Source organism: Pezoporus wallicus, unplaced genomic scaffold, assembly GCF_028554395.1.
Source record: "Pezoporus wallicus isolate ANWC-B61680 ecotype Strahan unplaced genomic scaffold, APGP_CSIRO_Pwel_v1 contig_8673, whole genome shotgun sequence".
Classification (NCBI taxonomy): Eukaryota; Metazoa; Chordata; class Aves; order Psittaciformes; family Psittacidae; genus Pezoporus; species Pezoporus wallicus.
In genome coordinates this window covers 1,078,762-1,102,591 of record NW_026637196.1, presented here as the reverse complement: position 1 = coordinate 1,102,591, position 23,830 = coordinate 1,078,762, and the positions used below count along the sequence as shown (strand labels likewise).

Genomic DNA, 23,830 nt, shown 5'->3' with positions numbered 1-23,830 from the left:
AGCCTGCGAACTCGCTGTTATTTCATGTGTGAAAAAAGGAAAGCAGCAAACCTGAGCAATGCATCTGCTGCCGTGAGAAGGTTAGAACAGAGCAGAGCTTGCTGAGCACTGCTGCTGCTCACAGCAAAAAGAAGTTTATTCTTTCTTTCTTGTTTTCATCTGCTGCTTGTCTGCACTCCGAATGGCGAGATCTCAGTTCACGGGTCTTGGGAGAGTTTCCTACAACAGTTCCATGCACTGGTACAACCGAATTCATAATAAGAAAAAAATTAAAAAGATAGATGTTTGCCTAATTTTCTCCACATGTGCTCTATTTTCTTTAGCATACAACAATCCGAAACTAAATTCTGCAGAAATCCTTTGAAGGCTTAAGTAACTTGGAATGTAATATAAGATGCTGGCATAAAGTCAAACCTGCCACACTGGCACAGACAGCAAATGAGAGAGCACTTCTCAGCAGTAGTTCTTAGTTTAAAATGCTCCTCTGTTGCCTTCTTTCTTCCCGTGTTCCTTGCTGCTGCGGGAGACTTGCTCTAAGGCATAAGGATTTCAGGGAAAACAGGATAAAAATTACAGGATGGCAGAAGCTGCTTTCTCACACATATTTTGCAGATGTGCAAAGTGAGATGAACGTAACTGCACTTTGCCTCAAACACAGAAGTCAGAAGAAACACAGGGGTGGAAAGATTGCTTATATTTGTTTACCTGATAGGAATCATTTTTGAATGTGTGTTCGCTTTTGTCCTTTCTGAAAGCAACAAATGGCAAAATTCCCACTGAGAAAGTGGTTTGAGATTCTTCAGTCGATGCCTTGGCCGAATACTTTTTGAACGCGTTTGAATGGACTGTTTTCTTACCAGCCTGTCTATCTCCCTAGGGAGCAGAGTCTGCGTCACTAGCAGCCACATTTTAACTCTGTATAGTAGTAACACAGCTCCATCCAAAAGAAATATATTCTTCAAAAGCAGAGAAATAAAATACAGATATTGACTAAAGAACCTCAGTTCATTGTCAAATAGCATATACTGACCCATAAGGCAGACGGTGGCAGCTGCAAAAGACAGCTTTGCAGTTCTTGCTATTTCTCCTTCATTTAGATGGGAGCCCTGCAGCACAGCAATAACCCCTTTGAAGAATGAACACACTTGAGAGAACAAAATTAAAAAGGGATATCCTGGAAATATAGGAATTCCAGCTATAGAGAATCAGAACAATGTTGCTGCTTCTATTCAGGGCCAGGCTGATGCATTTAATTCACATATTAAGAAAAGACTAGAATCCAGTAGAAAGTGAAATCCTTCCTGTTCTTTCATGAGCAGCAGCAAATGAGCCTCCTCTTGCAATGATTTGTTCTCTTTATTGATTTCCTCACATAAATTCTTCAAACATATGGCTTTTTTTGCATGTAAACACATTTAGTCTCTGTCTTCTCAGCAGCATAAGAGCCTAAACTTGCAACTCTGTATACTCACTGTGAACTGATACTGCTCTTGAGACGACCGTGATTGCCAATATTTCTAGTTCTCAAACCAGTAAAACTGTCTTAAAGATAGCAAAGTATGATTCAAAATGAGCAGGTAGAATTGGAATTTGTGAGTACAGCTGAGATGCACTTTCACCAACATTTTAGCTCCAAGGTAAACTGATGCTCCTGGGTAGCTGCCTTTTCTTCATGGCACTTCTGCTCAGTGTCAGCTGTGTGATAAAACCAAGATGACAAGAATGGACAACACAAGCATGTATTATTATGATGGAGGAAAGCTAGTAATTCCTGAAAGGAAAGCTGTTCACGTTAGTGGCCAAAATTGGCGCATCCATAGTGAGAGTTGAAACTCATCCTAAATGCTGACAGTCCACCGAGGATCTATTTGTTTGCATCTTTGCATATGAACAAATCCAGCATCTCTTCTTCCCACCTACCAGCACTTATACATTTCCCAGATTAAATCTGAGCACTAATCCATAACAGTCTTTTCCAGGCATTGTGGCATATTGGAGATGGTAGGGACTGTGTCAGTGAAGGAGGATACAGATGGCAGACTGTGATACCCAGATTACTAATTTCAAAACCTGTGGTATTCTGTAATTCCCCTGGTATACTGCAGGTAGGTACCTGGTCACTGCACCATTGTGATCTACTTTTCTCCTTTATAACAGTAACTCTGTGAGCTTGTAACTGTAATTCCTTACATGCACAGATGTTTCACAGAAAAAACAGTTCTTCAAGCAATAGTGACATTCTAGGGATTAAACATAAGCAAAAATGAGAAACAGAAGGAAAATCAGAGGCAGAGCATGGTGGAAGGACCATAAGGGCATATGGTAACTGTGGCTGCTCCATTCTCTGTACCTGCACAGATGAGAACAACTTGCCGTTGTTCCCCTCTCCTTATTATTGTCATTCTCCCTGACCATAAAATGTCAAGGAGTGATGGGAGGAACAGCCAAGTATCCATGCTTTACTATTCATCTTCTGTGAGAACAACTGAGAAGTTCATAGAGAAGATACTACAAGACAAAGATTCTGATAACAGAACTGGCCTTCGTGGTCCTTAAGGTTACAGTCTTCATTCTCAGGCTTTGCTTTGGCTGAACAAACTTGTGGCAGGAGGTGGGCACCGTGACTGATCTTACCAAGAGAATTTACCCAGTCTGTGATGAACACCCACCCCTTTTGTGGCAGTCTACCTCTCAGCATATGGCAATGGAAAATTCATTTGTATAAATAAGTAATATGAAGCACAGTTTACTCATACAGAATGTGCTTGAGCATAACCAAAAATACCAGCTGCAATCCCTTTCATGTAAGAGTAATATAGTCTTTTGCAACCAGGACACATGACTGAGGGGCAAGAAGGAACACTAAACCATAGTAACTTCCTATGCATCTACCTCTGAGGTATATACAAAGCAGATACTGTGGTCACAGTGCCTCTGCATGTTGGCTGATCTCCATTTCATGCAAAGAGAAAGAACACAGTGGCCAAAATTTTGTAGTTTACATTTCCCCTGATGTTGCTGCCCATGCAGGAGCTTAGCAATAATGTATTACTGCTTCATAGGGAGCTGAGATAGGTATAATGCAAATTGTGCCATTTGCTAACTAAGCAACAAATAAAGTTTTTTTTAATGGGCAGACTTACGTAATATCTTACTCCAGAAACCTGAGCTTAGGTGAAACTCTCTTAGTTTCATCCTTTGGCACAAACTCAAAATGCAGGGAAAATCGTAGGGAATTATGAAGATCTGCATTTCCTTCAAGGAACGAGTAGCAGAAGGCTCCAAGCCCATGTGTTCCAAAGGGTTAAGTATCACTAGAAGGCACAGCTCAGGGTCAGTTTTCCAAAAGATTTAGTGCCAGTGGCAAAGCACTGGTGGAAAACAGAGCTCAACACAAACCAAGAGACATTATATTATGTTGCCAGTGGTCTTGGAGAATTAAGATTTTTCCTTAATAAGAAACAATCCAGAGGTACAACCTCCTTTAGCTTTGCTTCAATCCTTCAGCTTGGCAGCCTTCAGTCCATTGATGTGGTTTGCGTGCCAAGTCTCAGCACAGTTACAGCAGCCTACCAACCCATGAATTTGCAGAGTGACTGGAAAAGACATCTGAATTCTGTACTCAGTTTTGTAATAGCAAATGTCAGACCTCAAGCTGGAACGTTTTTAAATAGGTCCACGAATCCAGGAAAGCGTAAGAAAGACAAAACATAATTTAATATTGGTGAAATAAAAAAAAAATCCATTTCAAGAGCTGCAAAATGTAATAACAAGAATATCTTTCTATCTCTTTGCATTAACCGTAACAGCCCTCTCTTTTCGTGAGAGGAATTTTGTCACTAGCTCATCTTTCTCTGCTGCATCAAACAGAAACTGATATTCCTTACAACTGAATTCTTTCACATGTGTTCACAAGGAGTTCTCCACACTGCTATCAACTACCTTGCAGAACTGAGAAGTTAGCTACTTTTCCTGGATTAACTCACACTGCCAAGATCCGTTTTCCACTAGATGCATTTCCCCAGCACTAACCCTCAGCCTGGGGTGAGATTTCCGGCAACACCTGCAAAGCAACCTCTCTGTCTTCCTTCAAACCCTCTTTACAATTTCCCTTCTCTCTGAAGCCTACAAAACAATTTGTCTATGGTTAAACAATTGGTAAGCGGAGATCTCTTTGTAAAGTGGATTGATACAGACGTATTGTCTCCTTCTTCGGTTGTGACTCATCTGTTAGCTCTTATGTTTATTTGCAATGAACTATCTTTCAGGCAAGGATGAGCTTTTTCTTTCTGGTTCCACACCTAGGCCCATAAGAAAGGGAGGGCCTTTTACAGTTATACATTCCCCAAGTGTTACCACAACGCAGATAATAACGATAAAAACAGCGTCTTGTCTATACATAGAACCAAGGATTTTAAGCTGTAGGCGAACAGTAGTGTCCCTTTTAGCTGAAAGAGTTCAAATGCCTTAAGAGTTTAACTGCTTATTTCAAGTTTACAATTCACTGACCTCCTGTGAGTTCAGGAGCATGTCCAGGTTATCCCAGTCCTTGTAGAACATTTGTTCTTGGTGTATTTTCTCCAGCCACTCCTTCTTCTGTTTCCATTCATTATACACGTTCTCCTTCTCTTCCAACACAGCTTGTAGCTTCTGCTGAATCTGAACACAATTTCCAATAAAAACTCGTGTCAGTCTTTATACCCCATGCACCAGGGTAAGGTGTGAGGAAAAAGGATGAAGTGGAGTAGTGGATAAGATACTTAAATTGCAAAAAAAGTATACAACAGGAAAAAGTACAAGCTCTTGCACTTATATTTGGGCAGAGACATAATCAGAGGTGCCTCATTTCAGGAATGGAGGGGTGCTTCTTACAGCTTACGTGGCAGTCCAAGCCAAGGGCAAAGGAAGATAACTGTTTCTCAGGTGTATCTTCTGGAAACAAATCCTAATTCTTCATTATCTTCAGTAATAACAGTGCAATTATAGCACTTCTAATTAGCATAGGACAGATACTTAAATAAGTTTACAACATAGCATATTCTCCTTGAGAGTGAATACATGCCTCAATGTTAGACTTTGTTTAATTTCAGCTTCCAAACTTTGTATATCCACAGGCTATCTGTAAATTATTTTTTCTTACTTTTTTCTACTGGCAAAGGGATTTACAGTTAGGAAGATTTCTAGTTACTATAGTAATACATTGCAACATCCAACAATTTTCAAGAACTAGCTTGGTCAGATGGGAGAGTAATTTGCATGAACTCTGCAGTTTTATGAAGATATTCAAGAGATGTTAATGAATTGTCAGGGGAGAAGTAAACTAGAGGTACTGAGAAAGAAATAATGCTGTGAGAGTTTTAGAAGCTGTTTAACTTGAGTAAATTGACAACTTGATTTCCATCTCTCATTTCTGGGGAATTAAACCATACCAGCATAATTAATTACTGCAGAAAAGGTTTCAATTAATTTTTAAACTCTCTCATACAATTGAGTGCCTCTATTCTTTGGCAGGTTTTTACTCAGCCTGGTCTGGTATGGATATAGCAATGTAACGTGAAGCAAAGTATTTGTGTGACAACCCAGTTTGGGAAGTGGACAGAATTATCTTCATTGTTCAGAACACAGAGAACTTCTCAAATAAGCTCAGCTTTGCTAGAGGAGACCCTCAGGAGATGCCAGCACTCATCTACTGCTGAGGTGGGAAATGGAATAGATATTTTTGTGTCCAAGCTGGGCAGCACACTGAGGCAAATGTAGGTCATGCATATGGATAATGTGTGAGTGCATGCACGCATTCGTATGCACACAGTGTGATATAGTATAGAATGATAGTTACACTCGTGGTGGGTAGGTGACTGTGTGTGCCTGAACTCAAATAAGTTTCAATTACCTCTTTTGATCCTGTTTCTTTATCTTGCAAGAGTGACTGTCCTAGCTGTACAATGTGACTATACTTCTCTTCTCGTGCTTCAATCTCTGCCAGTAGCTGCTGATGCTGGGTAAGTCTCAGGCTGCTGGTAGATATGTCCCGAATAGTCTCCTTGGCTCTCATTTCCCTTATTATTTCTGCTGTCCATAAGAAATAGTCCCACACCTGGAACCCAAGAAAATGTGAAAGTTGAGGTTAGATTATCAGGCAGGAAAGTCACAGGCCAACCATTTAACTTTAAGTGGAAAATAGGTAATAAAATCACAGATAAGAAAGAAAATATTTCACTAGGGCTTGGAGTACTTCTATGAATTTTAGCAAGGCTGGATAGCATGACTACAGGAATTTCTATATATTATATATGCGTTAAATCAAATATGTTTTGTTATACCATAAGCATAATCAATCAATATTGTATCACATTGATGACAACATGGTACCATTTATTGCCCTTTAATCCATTATTCTTTAAGTGTTTTCTGGTGTATTCCTTCACAGGAGATAAATTCTCTGTGACTTAACTTTAGCTAATACAAGTCTATTCAAAACTTACGTTGTATGCATATTCTAAAATGAGAGTTTCCAAGTGAAAAACAGACATACCCTAATAAGAGGTAGAAAAAGGGCAAATCACAGGTCAGAAAAAAGTTCTTAAGCATATCAGAACCTGCAAGATTCAGCTCTTTATTTGTGTAACTCTATGACTGAGATAGATCTGCACAGAAACACAGTGCTGGGAGGAATAAAGATGTAATGCAAGTTTACTTTCAAAATCTGATGAAACAACAAAGGTATTTACAATACCTTAAAACGTCTGAAGCATTCAGCTTAGGCAATTGTAAGCATGAAAATTCTAAACTGAATCTCTGAAAGTATTTTTTACTGTGAGTGAGGAAACTTGTGCAAAGAAAACCAGTTTGACATTTTCTGTATGACTTTTTCTGCATTTGATTCTGTAACTTCACCAGTCCACTTACTTTAGGCCTCTCATTTAAATCTGTAATAGGTGTTTTGCTCTTATGTGTGAGTTGGCAAAAAATAGGACTGCAAAGGACTGTACTGGAGATTAATTGGATTTTGGTATAGTTTGATCCTGTTTGGGTTAGTTTATTCAATTCTGAGGTGGTGAATGGTCTTTTAGGTTTTAAGTGTATTTTAGAAGGCTGTTATGTATACTAAGAGATGAACAAAAAAGTTCTTTTACTGTAGAGAACGAAAAATTTTGTGAATGATTGCTGGCTGTTCTGCTGAAGGAAACTCTGTAATGGAAATAGCTTCTTGCTTGTTCCATTTCACCCAGGGATTTTTACCTATATCACGAAATTTTTGCACAGCTCAAATCTGGCTTGTGAACAGTTCAGCTGGAAGAAGTATTTTCAGAAAAGCACCACAAAATTGAAATTAACCAAGCTAGGGATTTAGATTTTAAAGCCAAGATACTCTTTTCTTAAAGATAGTGAACAGAGCTATGAAATGATTCTTTAAAAAGACCATGGTCCCTTTAAAGGGGCTTACATAGTGCACATGTGTTGGCATCATTTTAATTTGCAGAACTAATTCACACATAGCTGGATGTCACTGTAGACACTAACACTGCATTTGGCCCTGCAAATGTCTAAGAATCCTCGAGATTTTAAGCTAAGCGCTAGGAAAAAATCCATAAATCTCAGGATTCTAATGTGGTGGACTAAGTCAAGAGCCAATGAGAGGTTATTGTACTGCCACTGCCAGCATATTTAAGACTAGGTATCAGTCTGAGGGAAACTCCTAAGCAGAGCCTGTCCAAGACCATGCAGATCCTAGTACAAACTTCAGAACAAGAACCTCAGATCATTCAGAAATATTTGGAGCCTAAATTCCTTTTCCTCGACGGACTTGGAGGATTTGGAGCCCTCTGCTGTTACTGTGTGCTGTCAGTTAGGGCCAACTGCTATTCAATCAGACTAAGAGTGTACTTGATGGGATTCAAGGAGATACACCTCTAGAATCCTCAGTTAATGGCAAGCTGCTTTGTTTTTGTTTCACTGCTTACTCTGTGTACAATTACATTCAGCAATGTGGGGGATGTTCTGCAGCAAAGCTGCTCTAACCAACCTTAGAGCTACTGACAATTAGATGTGACTGTATAGCCCTGCCTTGTGCCATTTGGACAAGCTTACCAAATTTGCAGAAACAGCCCTTCACTTCTTCAGGAAGTATTATCAGAAAAGGAGGTGAAAATTGAGAGGACCAGGAATATTTCTTGTGAGCAGGCTGACATCAAAGAGACAGTGAGGTGCCTGAGGCATAATGCTATCTAGGCATGTCACTGAGAATACAGTCACCTGGCTTTGTCATTTTGTTTTATGATGTTAAGAAAGCACTTTAATGACGGTGTAGCCCTCTGCTAAGCACTGACAGATTTATATATATTTTAGGGTGTTCATTGCTTGTAAATTTACCAATGAAGATGAAAGGACACATTGCCAGAGTAAGAAATGGGCTATAGTTCTGCCATTCAGATCACAGGATGCATCACCTCTCGGTTCAACTGAACCGTTCAAGAATACAAAGAATGTAAAAGTATTCTGGAAATCTACGCTAGCAACTTACTTCATGATAAAAGAGGACACCCTCGCTACTTTAGTACCTGCTACTGCAGTACTTGCAGCAATTACCGACTGATCTGCAACGGTATATCTGCAGTGCCTTCAATGAGACTCCTGACATTTGCAATGTATTCCATAGCAAATCATAGCTCAGTGACCTACTGAGTTCTTTGGAGACAATGCTGCTGTGCATTGTGAGTGATGGTATGTTGATATATGCATGTCACTGTGTTTAAGCAATTTGAGAGGTTACTGCAAAGACCAGTGAGTTGCATTGGATACATTCCATGAAGTAAGTTAACTGAGGGTTATTGCATGCCCTGAGAAAGAAAAATTTTTAGGCATTTTAAAAGGGAATCTAACATCTATTTTTATTGCTCTTACTCAGTTTTTGATAACACTTATGCTACTCCTGTGAAGCAATGACTGTTTCTGACAACTATCAGTTATACTATAGACAGTTGGATACAGGCTTTCCTTCATATAGAGGGTAAAAACCTTATCCTCTAACACCTTTAAAATAGTTAGAAGCACTTAAATACTTGATTAATAACACAGATAGCACATACAGCCTTTTACATCAATCTTTGCAGCTTGGATGTACACCCGTGATTCACACACATTGAAGGTATCTTTCCCCTGTGTACCAATGGACGGAAGGCTGAAGTGCTTACATGTGCCTGAAACTGGTAAAGCTTGTATGCTTGTTCCAGAAGTTTCTTGCGCAGTTCCACTTTAGACTTCAGGGCCTTCCAGTTGGTCACTATTGCCTGCTGCTTTGATTTCATGTCTGCCACCTGCTTCTTTGAGCAATGGGTGAGCACATGATCTGCAGAGAGGATCAGCTCCTGCAGCTATATGCAGGAACAAAGAAGAGAGTAGGGAAAACAGAATCAGAGAGATGCAGCTAGTATCAGAAAAGTACAATAAAGGGTATGGTAACTGTACATGAAACTACAACTTAAACATTTTCTAACCTAACTTTTCTCATGCTAAAGAAAAGCGTCCCTAATTTCAATTCTGTGGAATAACAGTGACATCCAGTGTTTGCTAAGGCTCATCACAACAGTGATGTTTTAAATAAGCAGGCAGATTTTATTTCTCCTTTTTACAATACCATTTATTACATGAGTAATGCAACTAATAGCTGTGTGTCGTTTCCCCAGTGACCATATAGAATAACATTTTCTTCATGCATATTTAATGCTTTCTTACCTTTAAAAGTAACAGCTGTTGGGATCAATTCTAGTGTTACCTGCTGCAAGGCCAAAACATGAGGCCATAATACTGGGATAACTACTTCACATGCTATGTTTACTATACCATTATATATACTAAAAAAATGGATGAAGAGAAAACTCATTAGTTTTATTTGTCCAGTTGAAGCTAAGCGAAGCCCCAAATACAAGCAAATTTTTTCATAAGCTGAAACTTTTCGTAATTTTGTATAATGAGCTATATCCTTCTTACAGTCCACTTCCTACCATGCTAAACTTGTTGAAAATTCCAGACTGTCCCATCCTTCCTTCTATAATCCTCTACAGTCAATCAATGCACGTTGTGTTCAGTGAACATTCAGTTTCTCTGCACACAGAACAGATTCTGGATGTTTCCCTGTAATTACCTGGAACACTTTGAAGAAGGCTGTAAATATATCATAAAGCCTGGCATGATCGCACATTTCAAACAGCATTCAAAAATACCCCTGTGAATCAGTTCAATAGGCAGCACTTATTATAATGCATCCCTTACTCGCAACGCTCTAAATGATCCACTTTATCATGGCCATAAGACCTTGAACACATTAAGAAAGCAGAAGACTAAGGAAGACCTTTAGAGATTTCCAGGCTTGCACAGAGCTACACATTGAAGACCATAAATGACTTTCGTTACCTGCTGCTCATTCCCAGACAGCTCGTGCTCCAAGGCCACATGGTTCCGGAGCTGGGTTTGCACACCTCTCATGTCCTTAGCAACATCATCTGGAATACTTTTGGACTTCTCCTAGAAGGAAGAAACCAGGGAAAGCTTTGTTACTGTCTACTTCCAAACAAAACACACTACAAGCCTACTTTAATCACTTTGTGTAGTGCAACCACATTGTTAAGGACATCCTGGGTTACTAAACTACGATAGGTAAAAGGAGACAGAAAAATCTGTTCCAGGACATCTGTCCTAGTAACTCACTTGTAAATATCTTAGTGATAAAGCTATCCAGCTGGACCATGAGATGAAGGTTCAAATCTTTCCTTGATCAGACAAAACAAGAGAATGTTTTGCAGACTTCTGTTGCGAATCAGCCTTGAATAGCTACTGCAGTGGCATAGAGTGAATACTTAATGGAGCATTATCAACCAGTAGTTTCAAGCTATTCTGTAGGAAACAGGTGGTCTATTGCGAACCACATTTAGATAAAAATTTTGCAATAAATGCTTAGGAAAGATTACTGTAAAGATGAAATGGAGAAACCATCACATTAAAGGGGACTTAAACATTTATTTAGCTCAACAAAGGTTCTGAGGGGATGTAGTTGTCACACAGTCATACACTGCGAGCACAGCAAGGAGAAAGAAGAGGCAGTTCAGCTGGAGGACAACATTGTTGCTAGAATAAAATGATTAGAAACTTGTTTCAGGTCAGTTTAGGTGAAAATTAGAACATTCCTATCCATTGGAGAAACGCCTTTCTATAATAGATTCACAGGCAGATTCGGTGTACCAACAATGTGTCTGAGAATCATAAGAAATGTCCACAAGTTAAACTAAAATAAACTTTGAATGAGACTTTCCCATTATTTTTTACCTCAATATGGGCCAGAGCATCTGTCAGATCTTGGTAACACTTGTGAATCACTTCAGCATCTCTCAGTCGCTTACCTCGGAACCTGGTAATTTCCAACAGCTCCTCCCAGGAGTTCCTACAAGGGAGGATGTGGAAAAAGACCATATAAGAGGAGTAAAGGAGACTAACAGTCTGAAGAAAGACTGAAAACAAGTCCTTCCCTTACTTTGTTTTTCATTCCTGCTGTGAAATTCTCTTGAAGCAATTCTTTGAGTGGCAGCATGTCTCTCACCTTACTCTGTCCATGCCCTGCCTGCTCCAGGCATTAAAATAGATGATCCTGTATAAAGGTGCTCTTTTCCAGTATGCTTTTCAGGTTTTATAGGCAGGACTCAGAGGACTGATTCAAACTCTACTATTCCTTCATGAAATATTCTCTTTTGGACCAGTTTGGACCGATACTAGGCATAAGAAACTCAGAACACCTTGATACTGTTCTGCAGAGCAGTCATGAGATTCAAACTTGAAAATCAGAAGCAACTAAACTCTTAGCCTTTCGGTTAGGTGATCCTGTTTCAAAGGGCAAAGGAAGTTGATTCACCCCTTACTTGTAAAGCACCTCTGATGCAATTGACAAGAAGCCAAATCAGAGAGCAGATAATGTCTGCATTGTAGAAGTCTATTTTTAAACAAGGCATGGCGGCAGTGAGCAAACCACATATTTTGCAATTAGAGAACTGGGAGGGCATGCCTTATCCTTTTCTAATTCCTTCTCACTTCCTCCTTATCGAGAGTGAATTGAAAGGACAAAGCCTCATAGAGCTAACACAAGTATCCTACCTCAGCTCTTTCTGCTTCTGCCGAATTTCCCGGGAGTCAGAATGCCCACAGTTCAGCAAGTTGTCTGCCAGCTGCTGGCAAGCCATAACTCTTTTCCCAGCTGCTTCCAACTGAAGTTGGAATGTGTCATATTTGGCACAAAGTTGCTTTTGAAGGAAAAACAAAAGTAACAAACCAGGCATTTTGAGTGCTCTCTTTTCCCAAACATACCTCCTGTATGTTTGTACGTACAGTATGAAACACAGGTAATAAGATGATTATATTCAGAGATGGAGAAACTGCAGAGAATGGTTCCAAAACCCATGAGGAGATACAAACTATTAGCAAAAACATGAAGTCTGCTATGCAGATGAGAAGCAGAAACGTTATTACCAGGGACAGATACAAACATCCAATGTACAATGAATTTAAATTATTAAATTATATGTATTTACTTCATGAATGCAAATGTGTGTTCAGTACTGTAAGTGGAAAATGTAGTCTGATTTTAAGATTTAAGATACAAGATATTTTGAAATAAATTATAAAAATGAGGATTCTGAATGGCTATTGATATGTAATGGGCTGACATTAGTTTCTGTGCCATGTGAAGAGGTATTACTATAGATGTCTGTACATCAGCATTCATGATGAAAGAAATCCTTAATGGACACCACACTGAAAAATCTGGTTATTAAAAATAGAAAGGAGTTGCTTCTGAAGGCATAGACATTTTAGCATGCAGTTGTTTCATGCAGCTCAGCCCCCACGGTAACAGGATGGAAGTGTTAGGCAATGCTGCTTGCCTGTCATGAGTCAATCCTTCCCACCCACTCTTCGCCCTTTTCCCTCTGTATCTCCCAGTTATTCATACTTACTTCTTACTGTGTCTAATAAGTTTTCAAGGACAAATTTAGAATCTTTGTACAGTCTTACTATGTATAGTTTGGTTGCCTTTTGATCTGTTACTCAAAAACCTCACCAAGACGTGTTCATAATCATTTCCATAGTCTTCAGCGCTGGCTGTTTGTTTCTGCTGAGTGATCCAGTCTTGCAGATCTTCATATTCTCGTAGATACTCATGCAAGACAAGAGTCTCATCCAGCTTCTTCCTTCTGTGGGGGGAAAGAGAGAAGACAATACAATTAGACCAAGGAGGGCACTCAGTAGCTTTCTTCCTACAAAACCCCCAAAACCTCTCACCATCAAGGCTCATTCTCTCTAATGAAAGAGCTGACTTTTTTTCTCGGGATTAGAAATTATATCTGTAGGATGACAGCTTCAGTCAGGTCAGACCGAATGGCTGAGTTTCCAAGAAAAGCACTGTGCCTAGCTGAGCTCAATCCCTGGTTTTGTTTTTGTTGTTCTTTTTGTTTTCGTTTGGTTTGGGTTTTCTCCTATGAGAATTCCCTTCATGTTTTTCCAGGTCTGGAAAGAAAATGAGAAGGAAATCTTTCTAACTGAGAGTGGTACATCAGAAAGGCAAGTGCTACGAAATGCATGTATGCAGTTCTGCTCATATTGCCTATTCAGCAAAACTGCTGCAACCTGCTGCATATTTCTGGTTGTCGAGAGTATCTTATAATACAGCCTGAGGTATAAACAAAATACCCATTTTCCATCTGCTAACACTGTCTGGCCATTGTTGAAACATTCCAAGAAAGTTTAACCTAGGTTCCTTGTAGAAATCACAATTGCTGCTAGCCTGCTGAAAGAATCCACCAAGGACAATGCAGGTCAAATGTACAAACCAGAGCACCAATGAGGCGCCATAAGACCCAGATTAACGTTAAGCATGAATGAACACAAAACATTTCTGTTCCAGCAAACACAAAAAATATTTCTATATACTGAGTATTTTCCTGAACTTTTCATTCACAGAATTTTCTTTTACATATAATAAAAAATAAATGGTAAAATAGTAGTATTTCTTCTAGGTTTAATTATTCTAGTATTCAGACTCCATTTGTTATTGTACTTGCAGAGCCCATTCCTTTTCTGAGTGAAATTTTTGTGTAGGAAAACCCTAAAACTGTTCAGTTATTTGTTCCTGACAACAGAACAGAAGTGCTTAAAAATCCTGTGTACAAGCAAACTGTCCTGTTGTAAATATCTTACTGTAACAATAACAGAAAGGAAGTGAAATCAAAAGTAAATGAATGATCAAAAGGAAAACCTTTCCTATACTAGCACTGTCACTGGTCATATAAACAACTGTGATTGTCTCCCTTCTGCTAGGTAATGAATTAGGCAATTTTCAAACACCCTTAAGGAAACCTTTTAAAAACATTTTTTCCCCTTTTGATAGCAATTCCAAATCCCACAGAGGCAAGTCAGAATGTGGCATCTCAAGTCACATTACAGGTGGATGATGAAGGGTAAAGAGGAAATTTGGGGCTTCAAAATCCTCAATATATAGCCAAACTCCCTGAATAAAATGTAGGGTTCTTGCTTAGCAATTATGGAAAGCTCATAGGTGCATGCGACTCTAATACAGAAACAAGTGATTTCCTAAATACAGTTGAAAAAAGAGGAGATAATGGATATGATGCGAATTCCAGTGAGGTAACTGGAGATACACTTTGTTGACTTCAGTGGGCTTTGAATCAAACCTAGGATACAAGAGATAGTTCTAGTTTATACCTTGCTGCTGCTAGTTCTTGCAGCTCCTGGAGTCTTGACTGAACTTGCTCCTTTGGTGCATCAACCTCAACACACTGGATGAAGCCCACGAGAGGAAGAGTTTGGGCACTTTCACTCAGTTCTTTCATCAGATTTTGGTAAATTGCAATCTCATGCTCCAGTGCCTGGCAGAGAAAAAAGTTGATTGAGAGCCAGTTGTCCAAGATATTCACTGTTTGAACTTTTTCACCAGCCTACGGTGTAGTCATTGAGACATTAAAAGGGGAGAAAAGCTTTCTGGAAGTGACATTTCCAAGACTTGATCAATTTTAGATCATTTTCTAGCAACACTTTTGGAAGGGGGGAAAAAAAGTGTACATACATTCAAACAAGTTAGGTGAATAAATTCAATTAGAAATTCCTGATGCACTATTACGCAGAAAAAAGCGTTCTGCAATAATACTCTATCTGTATTTTGGATTTTAGGAAAAAAACCAAGGCTTCTGCATTCATCTGTTGAGACTGAACAGAAGAAGACTGAACTGATCATAGTCAGTTTTGGCCTCAAAAAAATGAGAATATTCACCAGTATCTTTTTCCCCCAAACTGCATTTTTTCCAACCATATTAGTAAGCTTCATTGATCTTTTCTATCAGTCCATTTACATGTAGACATCCACCAATGCAAAATATCTTGTAGATGACTGGACACTTGAGTACCAATAAAACAGAAAATCTTGCAACTGCAGACAGACCAGAAAACTGGGCCAGCATACAGAATTTAAGCAGAGAAATACCTTATGTTTCTTGAGGAGTTTCAGTGTTCCATCTTCATCCTTACCATAGTCCTTGCTTGTCACAAGTGGGTATTTTTCTGCTATCCAAGCCTCCAGGTCTGAAGTATTCATTAAAAACTATCAGTTAAAGAGAAAGTTAATCAGTTTCTACCTTAACTTTCGAAACACTAATGTTATCTTTTTGACCTAATAAATTCTATAGGGAAGGTTCACTGTAAGATTTACTGTGATATTTTATTAAATAACAAATAAAGGATATTTCATAGGAAGAACTACTATCCCACAGTATTCTGCCAAATCATATAAAGGAGAAAGAAGCCACAAGATGGAAGACTTCAGTACTGGATAACTAAGATCTTCTCCAGGCATTAGAGCTCTGACAGTAAGTTTCAAGTTGTCTCACTCTACTTTCTTCACATCGGTATCCTTACTTGACCCTTCCTTTACCTTATTCACTAAGGGTAGGGCTTAACTGTGTGACATCACTGTGATACTTCTCTTTCCTCTCCGTGAGAAGTTCAAATCACCTCTAAGAATCAGGCTTCATAAAGGCTATAGGAAAAAAGAGCCGGATGACCCAGTTCTCCAGGGAACATACTGCAAATGCCGTTTATGTCTGCAAAACTCTATTCCCATGAGTCTGGCATCACACAAGTGAACTGAACACCAGTCCCAGTGAAGCTGTTCTGTTATTCACTTTACAAGTTTGACCCTCTTGTTTGTCTGAAGAAGCTGCTATGTAAGTACATTGCTGTAATTTGTACCTCCTGGAAGCCAACTGAGTGTTGCAGCTGCTTCATCCTTTCCTCACAGGCCTTCTCCAAGCCCTGCCAGGCAGTCATCAGCTCCTGGCATTTCTCACTTATTTTCTGAGCTGATGGGTGCTGACCTACGACCATTGCCTTTCCTTTATCCAGGACCCGCTGGACTTGCTGTTTGTGGGCATTCACTTCTGCCTGCAGTTCCTGGGAATGAGATGAAAGAAAAAATAGGAATAAAGGAAGGGTATGTGAGGACAATGAAATTCTGTATGTTCCTAGTCCTAGGACAGTGGGCAGAGCATAGCCAGTGGAAACACGGATTGTCTATTTCTACAACAGTTACAGCCTTAGCCACTAGTCCCAGCCCCTCTTGTATAGCGCTCTGCTCTTGGTGCTGCCGTTGAGGGAGAATATAAGAGTCTGTAAGGTGGCAGCAGACATCCCTTAACTCAGCATTAGTCACCAAAATTCTTAGCTTGGTGCTCTGGTCTGGGCCTACCCCTTCTTCTTACCAAGAGACTTCCCCTGCCCAGCAGCCAGCGAGGTTTGGGAGAGGAAGCAGGACAAGGGATGAGACACAAAGATGGTGGATTCAGAAGAAAGTGTTGAGCTGCTGATGGGAACATAAAATACCCCAGAACATGAATGGGCTGGAGGATGATGGTAAGAGATGTTGTCAACAGTACCATGAAAATGATTAGACTGCAGCTTCATAAAGCCTCCCAACTGATCTTATAACCCTTCTTATGGAACCTGCAATCCAGGTACTGTAATATTCAGTGTTGCCTGTGGTGCAAGGCAGCTCTGAGTTGCCCCAGGGCTGTGAGGAACTGCTACAAAGAACCAGACTCTCCAGAAATCAGTGTTAACCTGTCTTTATAAATATATTGACTATGGCTTGTTCAAACCATTTTGTAGCAGTACTAGAAGAAACATCAGATGGCTGCTATATGCTCTCCAAGAGAATGTAGTGTGCACAAACCCCAAGACTGTATGTATAATGAAGCAGTAAGCACAGAACAAAAATAGGACAAACATATAACAGTCAAAATATTCAACCCAGGTCAATCCACAAAACAAATAACTTTTTTTTTCTATTTAACATGAAGTACCCTAGCTTTTAATCCACTTCTAGTGGAAAGAGCTACAAAATTTATAATATTAATAATACTGCAAAATACGTAAAATTTTGCAGTTCCCACATGAATTTCATATTTGCTCTGAAAACAGAGCCACTTTGCTGACTTGTCTCAAGCCTCTAGAGCCATTTTGGATGGGCTAGTGCTGGAGTCAGTGAATATACTCATTGAAAGTGTGGCAATACATTTTGCTTGCCACCACCTTCCTGAAGATAAAAAAGTGTGTAGGCGCTGCTTTGCAGCCTGAGGTGAAACGTTAATGTGCCAATATGCTATAATGCACTTGATTAAAAGAGTTACCTTGTGTTTTTGCAACAGGTTTTGAGCCACATCCAAGGATTTCCCACAGTTGGTGGAATGGGCAATAGGCAATCGCTCATTAATCCAGTTCAGTTCCATGTCATGATAATGGTAGAACTCATAGAGATCCACTGCAGCTTCCAGCAACTTACGCCTCTCATCAAGAGGCGCTTGCAAAGACTCAAACCTAGGTGTCATCCATCAAATATATGTTAAAACAAAGCATTACTCTGGTTCTGCCAAGGGAATTAGGCTATGATACCACTATGAAGACTAGGAAACACTGGACCCTCCTTTGCAATTAAATTTCAGTGGTTTGTACTGACTGCATATTCAAGAATCCCTTCTACAGAAGGCTACTTTTGGCTAGTAGCCTTACACAATAACACTAAACATAAGCAGAGGAAAAGTGATTACATTTTTGAGGTCCTAGGCTTGTACTGTGATGTTTTAAGGAACTAGTCACTGTTGAGTGCTGGATCACGGCACCTCTTAGAAACAACCAGGGGAAGACCTCTGGATAAGCAAAGGGCTAGGGGAGAAGTGCAGTAGACAAGAGAAGGGTCCAGTAACAAAGGTTGAGGTGGGTCAACAGTCAGCTTTTCTAGGAGGTAAAATGAAAAATGTTGTCATACAGGGTGGAGACAAAAAGAGAGTGGCTGCTCACCTTTTCAGATATTTTTGTGTTTCATCCAGAATCCTCTGCGAGTTAAAGTGATTGGTGGCCATTTTCCTTGCATGGGATACAATGGAGTTCATTTTCTCTGCCAGCTCACGTGTCTCGTTTTCCAGCTGTCTGTGCTGCTTGAGTAGATCACGGCTGGAGCGCAAATCGTGGCCTGTCTCAGATTCCTGAAGAACTTTCTCAATTTTCTCTATCTTCTTTTTTGCATCCTGCCAGGAAGAGGTTACTGCACACTTGTACTGATGCTTCAACAGCAATTTCTTTCACTCAGCCCTCCCATGACATCTTCCTCAACATGGTTTTAAAATCCATATGTCCTTTCTCTGTAACATGATGGTCAGGAGTCTCTAAGAGGCATCTCCTGGGAATATTTTGCTTTGCACATTATTTTTGACTAGTCTCTCTGAGGCACTAAAGCACATCATTTAAAACGGTCTCTTTGAATTATCTTCAGTGACATAGTACAAAATAATCAAACAATCTTCAAAGGCTTCAGATAACAGCTACAACACAACAGCAGTATCATGACATGACTGGTACCAAAACAGCTTCAAAGCACGTTGTTCCTCTTACACAATTTGCCTGAATCACAGTGTACTTAATACAGTGCCATGTCACCAATCCCAAACTGACTCCAAGTAAACAGTTAGTTATGACAAGGCAGAGAGTTTTGATTATTTTCCCAGTATGGGATGGCCACACAGATATAATGCTGAGCCTGAGTTCAACAGCAATGTGCCTTGGCGCTGTGCTGGCACCGTTACCCTGCTCATAGCTTTGGAGTGAGCTTGGGCAGCATTATATTTTCTCTCCTGAGACCGTAGACAAAATGGACACCTTAAATTACATTTTTATCTGGATGATATTCTGCTCTTTTTTATGAGGACTACACAACAAAGCAACCAGACTTCTAGGTCATTCCTCCCCTCTGTTCCCCATCACCTCCTGACCTGGAGCAGTTCCATGAGCTGTTCTTGCTGCCCAGCTTGTCTCAGTTTGTCACCTCTTTCTATCATCTTGGAATACAATTCTTTCCACGTCTTCTGAAGCTCTGCCATCTTCTGCTGGATAGAAACTGCAGCATAATGGTTGTCTTGAATCAGTTGATTTCCTTGCTGGAAAAACACAGCACATCATTATTATTTTTTTTTTTTATGAGCAGATCAGTACCTATGAAATGTGGGACAAGATGAAAGATTTAGCTCCAAAACTGCCTTCACCTTTATCAGTGTTGCAAAGTGCTCTTCATTAGCCATCATTTCCTTCTCAGCAGCCTCATGCCGCTTCAGTTTGCGTAGAACATTTGTTGGATCACGGTAGGATTCATCTGACGCAATCTTGTACTTCTCTTCCATCCATATCAAAAGTTCAGCAGCATCACGATTAAACTCCTTACAGAAACAAACAGGATTAAATTGATTTAACATTTGAGTATTTGTGGGCTTGTAGTTTGTCCTTGATGTTAGGATCAAGCCCTGATTTTTTTTTCCTGACCATTAGGTAATGTGATGTATTTTCACATAAAAGTTGTTCTACATAATCAACAAAACTGAAGAAGTATGAACTTGAACCATTGATGAGCTTTTAAGCCCTCAGAGTAATATTACTTCTCCCTTTATTGCCACATTACTATCTATTGTCTTTGTCAGTGAAGGTTTGCATTTTTCGTAATTATTTTAAACATAAGTGGTCCAGCCCTCCAGTATAACTTTGTATCTCTGCACTGGAAGCTAAATTTGGTGCCAAAAGTACAGTTACCGTAAGTAACTGTGACCGATTATTAAGGGACAGAACAATAATAAGTTATGAATAGAATAAACTCATCCAGCAGACAAAACATTTTGTTGATATTTTTAATTTGGTATTTCCATTTTTGTTTTGGTATTTTGTTGTGCTTGTGGCTTTGTAAGATTTATCACCAGTGCATCACCTGCTCCCTGGAGAATGAAATTCTCTGTCTCATAGCCAAAGAGAAAATGAACTGCAGTAGGAATCCTCAGCAGTTTCAGATTTCTGCCATATTAAGACAAAGGGTAAAACTACTTCAAACATGCCTGACCAGATCTGCAGCGTCAGTCCTTTTACCTGCAGCAGTAGGGAATCCATCAACCTCTGTTTTCTCTTGGCATTGCTTTGTATCAGCCGCTCCCACCTTTGCCGAAGAGTGACCATTCTCTCTTCAATACTACCAAGAAAAACAGGAAGTCTGATGCAGTACTAGTCATATTGGTCCCCCTTGGCTTAACTGTAGTCATGACTGTGATATAAATAGAATCTAGTTCAACGCCTATGTTAAGAGGAGGAAGGGATGTACATCCCTGTCCCATGACCATGCTGGACATGCAGGACAGCATCTACGGCAAGCTACTGCTTGCCAGCTGCTCTGGATTTTCCTTTTGCATGGCTGTGTTATTGCAGTCATGTAAAACAGTCAGACCTTTCTCTTTCCCAGATATTCCACCTTAACTAATAATTTTCTCTGTGATGCAAATGCAATGAGGCTCTGGAATGGCCTTCTCATGGTAGTAGTGTTGGCAAGAAATCAGATTTTAAGAGGAGTTTTGTAAATTTGTGCAGGGAATTTTCAAGACATTATCACTTGTGACCACAACATGGTCTTTTTTGACCCAAGAGGTCCATTCTGACCCTGCATTTCTGATTCTTATTTAAGCAGAGGTCCCCTTACTAAATCCTGCTGGCTCTGGCACAGTGAAAAAAAAATCACAGATGATATTTAGCTTTAACAAAAACATGAAGCTGCTACTGATGAGTTATTTCCTCGTGAAGACTTCTGTAACTTTTTAACAGCAAACATTAATTCTAATATGTGATACCAATAAATGAAGGAAAACCTTTTTCATGTATTTAATGGGTTTACGTTACAGAATTTTTAACACTATATACAATTTATTATACAAGGTGAATTATTCTAGCTTTCTGTCAAATATTGCTTTTAATTTATAGCATTTCACTTATTTGTCCTGAGAGCATAAAAGGCCTTTTTCTTCCCTCATTCAGCAGGTCACATCAGTCAACTAAATGCTGGATCAGGATTTAGTTTGTAATCCAATGCTAATCACACTGGATCTTTTATTAAAGCTAAGTGAAAAAGGAAAGAGTTTTGAACTCACACACGAGATGCAAAGTGCCTGTTCTCTATTAGATTCACCCCATTTTCATTCAGTGCTTCAACTCGTCTCTTCAGTGCCATCAGCAGTTGCTCAAATTCCTGATGCTGCTTCAGCAGGCTTCTAACAGCATCTACATGGTCCTGAATTTAAGAAAGAAAATTTGATCAAGTCTTCTCTTGATCATATGTTGCTTCTGTAACAATGAAAAGGAAATCAAACCTTATTTTTCTCTTTCTCTTTCAGGCAGGAGATACAGTATACAATTTGCATGTGCTTAAGGATGTTTAGGGCTACAAACAAGCAGCAGGTGCTTAGGTTTCTACCATACCTGATATGTCTGGTTTATGTTTCTATTATGGTTCCATTGTTACCCTTTAGGAAAATCTGCATTTGAAATTTATGCCAGCACGCCAGCATATCTAGGGACCAGCAATACGAAAGGGCGCAACTAAAGTAAAACTATTCCACTAAGTTGACCCAAAAGTATCAAAGTTTCAGTTTCAGCTTAAAACACAAGAGATGGTGAGATATCACAGCCTCCTCCTTCACTCATCTTGTGACCATTGCCTGGATTGTTTTTTCCATCCATTTGTGTTAAAATTTTAAAAATACTCAATGAAAGGAAAAGCTTTATTTACTAAAAAGTCAGATTTTTACTTCACTAACAAAAAAATACATCCAAACCAAAACCTGTTTTAATGCTTAGCCTCCAAATGGATGAGTCATTGTATATAAATCACCTGACATGTACAGATACAGCAACAAATCACAAATTTAGCTGTTTTAAAAATGTTTGTTCTCAAAAAGACCATAAAAACATTAATAAGAATGTGACAGTCTGGTTTCCAATGCCATGACCACAAAAATGAGGAAACTGATCTAATTAAGAATATTGTTTGTATTCCCTGGATGGGGAGGTGAAGTAGGAGAAAACAGAATCAACTGCTGTACATACCCCAAGGTCATCTCCTCGGAGGAAGGCCTCATGGCCAGAGAGGGCTGCATTGATGCGGTCCCCCTCCCTGTTGAGCTTTTGCAATTCCAGGCCATCCTGCAGCTTTTTCTGTCTCTGTTCCCACATTTTCTCCAGCTCTTTGCTCTCCTTGGCAAGACGCTCCATGGACTGGCGGACATCTGTGGTCCTGCTGTTACCGGGTTGTTCGTGGATTACTTTGTGCCCTAGTTCTTCCAGCTGTACAAATCTACCCAGAGTCAAAAGGAAAAGTGAGACCTTACTGTATAAGGGTGTATAAATTCTCTTTCATCACAGCTCTTTGTGTTCTTAGCAGTGCCTAGACATTAAGTTTTCCTCCATCCTTTTCACTCTTTTCCTGCTAGCCATGGTTGTGCACCACAAAATGCAGCTGGTTATTTCCTCAGGAGGAAGGAGGCGGAGGTGAGATTGCCCCATTTAAGCAGGCTTTCCCATTAAAAGGGAGAGAAGTTGCATCATATCTGGCACTTCATATATGTGCAGAAGGAGCACTGAAGATGATGACAACTGGGAGCATAAGAACTGAGAAAAGAAGGACTGAGGAAACTGAAATAAAGCGCAGATGGCACTATCTGAGAGTGTGAGTGTGTCAGGAGAGCTTGTGGAATACTACTCCAAACACAAAAGCTCTTCCTTCAGCCCTCCATCAACCACCAGGATGTGTATGTAAGAACTAAATAGGTTTTGTGTTCTGCAGTTTCCTTTTGACAATAAGTTTCAAGAGCATATAAATAAATTTTGGGTGTCACTTTCATGCACAATTTATATACACAACAGACATGTTTCATCTTCAAGTACTATTGTCGTATCACCCCACTCTGCCCACTCTGACAGAATCTCTCTACCTTTCTTTCTGAGACCTAATTTCTTTCAGCAGGTCTTGATGTTCTTTCAGCAATTGCTCTGCAGAAGCCACATCAACGCCCATTTCTTCACTGCTCAGTTTCTCCCGAATGCCTTCTGCCCACAGCAGGAGCCTGCGACTATCTTGCAGGAAGGACTGTTGATTTTGGGCCTGCTGAAGGATGTCCTGCTTCTTCTCTGTCTCCAGCTTGAGCTTTGCCAGAAGCCTTTCCATGTTCTCCACCTGCTCAGTGATGGCTCTGCTCTCTGCAGGGTTGGTGTCCTTAATCCTACAACAGTAAATGTGTTCAAATGAATGAACACTTCAGGCATTTAGAGCTTGAACCAATATTATTTAAAAGGAATGAATTTGTGTATTTACGCTTCCAATAAAAGAAAGTCAACCGAGGTAACAAATGCTCCACACTAGCAAGAAATATTG

At 39.7% G+C, this 23,830-nt stretch overlaps 1 protein-coding gene across 1 annotated transcript in view; it reads right to left on the bottom strand.

Moving 5' to 3' along the window:
* The window catches only part of SPTBN5 (spectrin beta, non-erythrocytic 5), a 91,321-nt gene that overhangs the window by 47,464 nt on the left and 20,027 nt on the right, over positions 1–23,830 (bottom strand). The window contains exons 17-34 of the mRNA XM_057403943.1: positions 23,391–23,678; positions 22,507–22,753; positions 21,552–21,691; positions 20,506–20,605; positions 19,641–19,811; positions 19,371–19,535; positions 18,403–18,629; positions 17,736–17,922; positions 16,300–16,500; positions 15,536–15,652; positions 14,761–14,924; positions 13,100–13,232; positions 12,139–12,284; positions 11,320–11,434; positions 10,411–10,521; positions 9,192–9,371; positions 5,891–6,094; positions 4,510–4,659 (exon numbers count right to left, since the gene is read on the bottom strand). Coding sequence (XP_057259926.1) covers positions 4,510–4,659; positions 5,891–6,094; positions 9,192–9,371; positions 10,411–10,521; positions 11,320–11,434; positions 12,139–12,284; positions 13,100–13,232; positions 14,761–14,924; positions 15,536–15,652; positions 16,300–16,500; positions 17,736–17,922; positions 18,403–18,629; positions 19,371–19,535; positions 19,641–19,811; positions 20,506–20,605; positions 21,552–21,691; positions 22,507–22,753; positions 23,391–23,678 — 3,046 coding nt within the window. The remainder of the gene's footprint in view (positions 1–4,509; positions 4,660–5,890; positions 6,095–9,191; positions 9,372–10,410; positions 10,522–11,319; positions 11,435–12,138; positions 12,285–13,099; positions 13,233–14,760; positions 14,925–15,535; positions 15,653–16,299; positions 16,501–17,735; positions 17,923–18,402; positions 18,630–19,370; positions 19,536–19,640; positions 19,812–20,505; positions 20,606–21,551; positions 21,692–22,506; positions 22,754–23,390; positions 23,679–23,830) is intronic.